Here is a 7894-nt window from a genome sequence, read left to right as displayed (position 1 = left end):
GCCGGCTGGCTAGCTGCCTGGACGAACAGTCGGGAACGGGAACGGGAATGGGAACGGGGACGGGGACGAGGACTGGGACGGGGACAGGGACGGTCAGAGGGGAGCGGACTAGCGGGGGCCGGAGCCGCCGCGCTGGTGAAGTACAAAATTTGAGGTGCGCGCCTGCGTGGTGCGCGCGCATCCCGTAAGACCAGTTACGAGGCAGTCGGCAGTACGGAGCATGCCTGCGGCCTGCTCCGCTGGCTCCGTTCAGTTTCGTTCAGCTCCGCTCTCCTCTCCTCCCCGCTCCGCCGATTCTCTTCTCCACATTCGCGCTTCGGTCATCCCCTCTTCTTCATCCGCACCGCGCCGCGCTGTGTCGAAGCAGGAGCAGAGTCGGTCAATACTCCGGGTAACGCGGCGGTGAGAGCACGACGGTCCGCGTACGCACGCCGCTGCGCTCCACGTCGTCGAGGGACGTCGTTTCCTTCACCTCACGTTTTCTCTATTCTCTTCTCTCTCTCTCTCTCTCTCTCTCTCTCTCTCTCTCTCTCTCTCTCATTCTCTCTTCCTCTTTCAATTTCTTTTTTGGTTTCTCTATCCCTCATTCTTTCGTCTGACGCGCGTAATCTCGCCGTTCGCCAAGACGTCATCGGCCAAATAAGTACGCGCCGTTTGTTGTCTTCGTTGTCTCCGTCGTCGTAGCGTTTGTTTGTCCCGCTCCGGCACGCGTCGCGAGCGCCGGTAGTGCAACTTGACGTCTCTTCTCGCACGCGTACTACACGTACTACGTATAGACGTTATCCAGCGGACGTATCCGACCACGTTCAATCACGTTCGACGTAACGCGTACGTATACACGCACGTATATACACATCTAATATATGTACCCACGACGAAGGTAGAGTGCGTAAACTCGTATCCACGCACGCGTATCGTAAGACGCACACGTCGTGGGCACGCGCGAGGAGGCGGTGCGCGCGACCGTCGAGAGCGTCGTCGTCGATCCTGTCATTTCGTTCGTGCCAACTATCGCGTGTAAGAACGTTGTAATATACGAGTATACGATGTGAAGGAAGGACACTGGAACGCGGCAGGACAAATTTCCGTTCCGTTGAGACTCGAGTGAAGTTGGTTGAGAGACGACTCGCGCGCGCGCGCGCGCGCCCCCGCGCGCTCGTCGTTCCGTTCCAAGGATTTTTCAGTGATTCGCGCGATACGGCGCGGATCGGTTGTTGTGTATTGGCTGCGGAATCGGAAGGAGGAGTGAAATCTCGAGTGTCAAATCAGCGATGTGTCTCAACGCGTGATGGACAGGCGAAACTTCCCAGCTAGAAGCAGCGGCAGTGGCGGCTTCTTCTCAACCGGCAGACTCATGGATACGTGGATATTCTTCCTATTCGTCGCCATTGCCGGTAAGTCTTGCACACTTACTCGCCATTTCGTTTCATACGCGTCGTTTTTCTCCGTTTTGTTTCTGCCCACCAAAAGAGAGAAAGCCTACGAAATAAATCTTTCTTCCTCCGTCCCCTCCCTCTCTCTGTTTCTCTCTCTTTCTCTTTCCCTCCCTCCTTCTTTCCCTCTCTTTCTCTCTCTCTCTCTCTCTCTCTCCCTCCCTCCCCTTCTCTCTCTCTCTCTCTCTCTCTCTCTCTCTCTCTCTGTTTTTGTTTTATTATTTTCCTTTATTTTTTGGTATTATTTCTATTTTACTTTTTATTTTATTTTGTTGTTATCGCTAGAATTTTGTCACGTTATTTTTTTTTTATGATATGCTATTTCGGCATTCACTGATATTACTGCGTTTATACTGCATTGCAATTTTACGTATTTACTTAATCAATTTTGTATTTATATTTTGTATTTCTTAAAGGGTTTACCCTAGAATTAATAAATAAAAGCTCGATCAATATATTAATCTGTCTTTTATAGACTTCTCGTCGTTTAAACGTTATTCTATAATCTCTTGACGTTAGTCTGGTATATTTATTTTTTAAGTAAATGATAAAATATATATATATAATACACGATTTTAATTTTAAACGCGGAATTCCGTAAATAGCTATTATTCCAATCCAATTTTCAAGCGTTAAAACGCGCGTCTGATGTGGAAATTATATCGCAGAATCGTTAGAGTGCAATTTATATGTCCTAATTCAAGTATGTTTACGTTTACAAATAATAAAACGTCACCGATATGATATTTATAACATTTACGAATTATAAATATTTTAGAGAATATCGTGAATTAATTCTGCTTGGTCGTTTCTCGCAAATTACGATCAATTTGTCTCGATTAAATTGCTGAGATTATAATCCACTTAAATGTGAATTTATTAAAAATTTGATTTTACATATTTTTATACCTAAAAATAAAATTTTGATTGCAGCAACGTTTTAACAATTTGATTCTTGCGCTTTACAATCTTGTTTTAAACTAATTACAGAATATAATCACATTGTTAATGTAAAGGCGTCTCCGGACAATCACCTTATGTATACGCTAACTTTGAACACATTCACTAAATATTGACTACATTCAATATGCATAATTATGTATGTCACGTATGTGTATGATATTTGCTAATGTTGCCGTACGTTGGTCATACCGTCGGAGGCGCCTTAAGAAAAGTATCAAGATACAAAAAAGAAACAAAGCTTTCACTGAAATAAAATTGTTGAAAGTTTGTGTACATTTGTTGTAACAAATTGTGGACTATTTTTTTCCTTTGGATTTGACATTCTTGTAATTAAAAGATTTTTTAATGTTCTTCTTTTCTTAGCGAATTTAAAATCTATATTTAAAATCTACAGGATGTCTCGCAACTACTGCATTTCCTTTTAAGGATATATTCTTGATGTAATTTTGAGATGAAAAATCCTAATACGAAAATGTCAGCATTCTAAGACCAAAATCCTAATACGAAAATATCGAGGCTGTATAATAGATTTCGAGTTACATACTATCTTTAATCAATTCAAAAACTATTGTAGTTGTACTTGACATTTTTGTATTAGGATTTTCAAAATTACCTCAAGAATACATTCTTAAGAGGAAAGTTTGGTAGTTGCGAGACATCCTGTATATCTAAATTTAACGATATACTTATGAAAATTGACAACAACAGTTATAACAAAATTTACTCACTTCTGCTCATTATTCAATATTATGATTTTTAATTATCTTAATTTTAAACGAGATTTTTCCGTTGCGGAAGATATAATATATATAAGCGTAATCATTAACATAAAAAATACTGCAGCGGAGAAGATGTAGACTAGTCTTTTTTTGTGCACCGGCGTATTCGTTTATGCGTAGACAAGCTACGGAATTACGTATATTATCATTTTTATCTGCAATGATGACTATCCGCGCAGTCATTCAAATTTAATCCAGATCGCACGCAAAAAAATATTTTGCTGCTCCAGCTAGAATTATTACTGTTTTTTTGTATCTAATAGAAAATTATGTATCATACGCATAGAATTTATAGCACAAATCTAAATTCTATCTCTGTCATCTATATGATTAGATGCAATACATATCCAATATTGCAGTACTCGCTAGAAACTTATCTATTTTAGCTAATTTTTCGTACTTAGATAATTTTCGCTATAACTGCAAGATTACTTTTTTGAGTGCAGAGTCTGATCTTTATGGATACTCTGCACTTGCATTTACACATTATTTATCAATTCTTGATTTTGGTAAAGGCTCCGAAGAATAAACACACACCAGGAATAACACATACATACATACATTTACACACATTATTTATGTATACCTACGTATGTGCTTTTATGAGTAGTCGTGTAATAAGTATGTAGAGGAAGAGTGAAAGTAAGATAATTCGAGCTTAAGTTAAAGATAATAAGAAGAGTAAGAATGAAAACTAAATCTACATATGTGCCTGATATAGACGTAGCAAAATTAGCAAATGCTAAAACACATTTCTTATTTATTATCATATTATACGAGTATTGTCCTTTGATCCTAATAAGAAAAATTCGTTTTACTTATAAAGTCTATAATAGATAGTAGAGACGACGAATTGGAATAGTGCAGATTTGGGATCATTACGCGAATAAGATGAGCAATACTGACAGCAATACAACTATTTATACTATTTAGCTTGTCATTTGATAGATGAAGATTTGGAAATGTTTGAAGATGTAGAAATAATAAATAGGAATCGAAGCAAATTATTAATTTTACAACTATAAATTTAATGTATGTCTTAACTTTCCGTCTGCTGCATATTCAAAAAGTATGAAAAATTGTATCTTTCTTAAATATCTTTTTAAATTATTGAGAGGAAAAATATATAGGGCGAGGCGAGGGGATTCTACGAGGGAATATCTCGTGACCTAATTTACTTTGCTATTATTATCTCTGTTTATTTCGAATCTGTTCGTCAGGCATGTAACATAAAACAGGATCGATGGCTTTGCAATTTTTTTTGTAGGATCAATAATTCAAATACTTTCTAAAGCATATATGCACAGAGAGCTTAGCACCCCTTGGTTGTCCCATCCATCGTGATTCGACGATATGCACTTGCGTCTCGCTTTGTTCGTTGCGTCGATGCGCATTACGTATGCAGCACGTGCGACACGACGAGGGTGTGAGTGCATGATGTGACGTCGCGTCGTATCGCGTTGTATCGCTAACGTTGTCTTGAACGCGTTTCATTCAAGAGAACGGTAGGAAATGATAACAGATGAAAGAAGAATCTTATTTCCGTTGCTGATATTTGATTCGCGGTTTTAAATTTGAGACTCTTTACAGCCGATTAATTAACATTTTGCTAGCCCGCGGCGATGTTGTCAAAAGTATAATATCTAAATATTTATATCGCAGCATCTAAATATTTTTGTTTAGAGTTACGTTGTCTACAGTGTCTTTATAAATGAAGAGATACATGCGCGCGCGCGCGCGTGTGTGTGTGTGTACACATATACAGGATGATTGATTTTAATCTTAATGGAAAATATGCAATTTTACCAAAGAACATTCCAAATAGATAGATGTCGCCATCTATCTATACAAGTTTCATATGGAATGTTTTTTTGTAAATTGAGTATTTTTAAAATGTTTATCTGTTGCGATTAAAATGAATACCAGAAAATATATACACACACGATATATGTTATATTTGCTAATGTAAAATACAAAAATAAACGTTTGTGAGTACATTATGTATGTATATGTACATATAGTAGTATAAGTGAAAATAAAAATTATAGCAATTATTAAACGGAGATATAACTTGTAGCAAGAAAGTTATATTATATTACCTAGGAAGTGAAGTAATTATACCAATAACCGGATAATTACTCCATGGAGATTGTGTAATCTTTTTTTTTAATGATTATGTGGAAAAGTTTCCTTTCCTCATCATATTTCTTTTCTTAATAATGAGATGATTGTAATGTGGATATTAACGAGAGATATTCTTGCTCGTGTAACCCACTTTCAATCAAACGCATCGTAAAATTAGATTCATTAATTGTATACAATAATTTTTAATATTGTGTTTTAGTTAGAAGAGCAATGTAAAGAGCAATAAAAAATATATAATCTCTCTTCTCGATGCTATCAAATTCCGGATTTTGCTCCGGATATGCACGCGAAAAAACTTCGCTTTTCGCCATAGGCTCAACTCATGCATAATTTATATAGTCGTCATCGTGAAAAGCGTGAGTGAGCAAATATTTCCGATACTGTTCGTCAGAATCAGATGATACAAGAAACTGAAAAACTTCTGAAAATGATTTATTTTACATGTATATGTATATATTTGGATGTGAATTAATATATTTTTTACAGTTTTTTTTTTATTTTTTAAATATAGTTACACTGTTTCCAATTATGTCATGAAAATAATGAGTTATACAACTTTTAAAGTTTTGCGAATTAATACTATCCCATTTACGTATATATACATATATGCTGATTACTGATATAATTGATAAATGTTCAAGACGTTATAAATTTTTATATATGTAACTGCGACTACAGTTCCGAATTTAATAAATAAAAAGTTCAAATTTTATTAAACATATATATTATACAATGAAAGACATGTTCTTTGAATATTTTGAATATCATCGATTTTAATATTATAATATTTTAAGCGTATCCTTCTTTTTTGCTTTAACAAAATATGGAAATATTTTAAGAGTTCATAAATGTAGAAACGCTTTCTAGACGAAAAATTTTAGATTTATCGTGTCTTGAGTATGGATATTTTTCGTATCGAGACGATGTCTGAGAGAATTGCATAAGCAGCATGCATATGTACTAAGAATTCTTTTTCACATATTAAAGACTGATATATTGATTCAACGTTAAGTGATATTTTTGTTTTGTTAGTGCGGGGAACAATTTTGGACTTAAGTGATTTAGAAGAAATTATTGTATTCGTATTCGTATTTTGAAACAAATACTCGCGCATTATATACATATAATATGTACATATAATAATACCCTTATATCAATAATAACGTTATGATGTAATAATCGAGAGAAAGTTTAATGGAAAGATTGACAGAGGGAAACTGTATTGCTTTTGATTATATGGAAGTAGCGAGCGATTTCCTCGTTTTTGACTTATCTTACTGTTATCCTTTAGGAGTACGCTATTTACTATCACGCTGATTGATCGTTTCATCCTTTGCTTAGAGTAGTGTTTCTCAATTGCTTTATTTGATATTTTTTTTTATGATTATTACAAACACGTATTATTATTAAAAACTTTTCTTTAAGTTATACTTTGAAATGTGTGCGTGTGTGTGCGTGCGCGTGCGTGTGCGTGCGCGTATGTGTGATAATAGATATATTTTAAAATATAAAGCAAAAGCCATGTTATTAATATTTACATATAAATATTAAAGTATTCAATATATTAGGTACCAACCGAAAAATTCGTGTCGTTTTTTCAAGAGATATTTATAGGGGAAAAAACGACACGAACTTTCCATGGTACTATTTAATAGTAATAAAAAATATCTTAACCTGAGCAAATGAGACAATTATATTACTCTTAAGGAGTTGGAAAATCCAAGTACACATTCTTCTGGGAGTAAAATTTCACTCCAAAAAAAGTGATAATTGCGCCAGGAGGTTCGGCAAGGAGTGAACTTCACTTCATTTTCCTTTAGGAATAAATTTCTTAACCTAATCTAAAAAGTCAACTTTAACGATCTTTAGTATCTCGCTGCTTAAGACAGAGCTTAAGACAAGCTTTTTTTCTGCCATATTCGTTCGTTTTGTGCAAAAACATATCGAAAGAGCCTAATAATTTTTAGATTAGATATAGAGAGACTAAACTTAAACATTTATTATTTAGAGTGAAATTTTAGTCTCTCCCTTTGGAGAGTGAAATTATTTACTCTCCACATAAATTGAAAATCCATTCTCATTTCGAATGATTCTTCACTGTCTAAGAGTGAAAATTTCACTCCTGTCGGACTGGCGCAACTATCACTCTTTGGAAGTGAAATTTCACTCCTAAAAATTTAAAATGCCATAACAATGTATAAACATTTTTAAAGAAAGGTTTAAGAAACGTGACATCCATAACAGATAAAAAAATATTGTGTCGTACTTGACTGCGGCGACACTTCATTGATGGTAACATTCACGATTTAATACGCCAATGATGCGTATATGGGAAAAATGATGGTGCAGCAGAGAGGGACACTTCATAGAATAGAGTTTCGAATGGCAGGCACCATTCTACTGTGTACAGTCCGGCAGGCATTCATAGTCGTCGCAGGGAATCACGGCATGATGCCAGATGGCTGGCATTCTCGGTGACGTGCAGGAGAGGGATCAGAGAAGTTTTCTTTGTTCCTTTTCTATTCCTCGTCCCTTATTCCTGTTCTGTTCTTCGGACGATCGCATGTTCTCTGT

The 7894-nt window shown here is 35.9% G+C and overlaps 1 protein-coding gene across 2 annotated transcripts in view; it reads left to right on the top strand.

The window, feature by feature from the left end:
* Window positions 1-552: 552 nt before the first annotated feature.
* The window catches only part of LOC108746111 (transmembrane protein 132C), a 104145-nt gene continuing 96803 nt past the window's right edge, over window positions 553-7894 (top strand). For both annotated transcript variants that reach the window (XM_018482662.1, XM_018482661.1), the window contains exon 1: window positions 553-1394. In XM_018482662.1, coding sequence (XP_018338164.1) covers window positions 1289-1394 — 106 coding nt within the window. In that variant the 5' untranslated portion in view covers window positions 553-1288. The remainder of the gene's footprint in view (window positions 1395-7894) is intronic.

The sequence above is a fragment of the Trachymyrmex septentrionalis genome, unplaced genomic scaffold (assembly GCF_001594115.1).
Source record: "Trachymyrmex septentrionalis isolate Tsep2-gDNA-1 unplaced genomic scaffold, Tsep1.0 scaffold16, whole genome shotgun sequence".
Classification (NCBI taxonomy): Eukaryota; Metazoa; Arthropoda; class Insecta; order Hymenoptera; family Formicidae; genus Trachymyrmex; species Trachymyrmex septentrionalis.
Note: the sequence above shows the minus strand (reverse complement) of the source record. Positions and strands in the feature narration are given on the sequence as shown.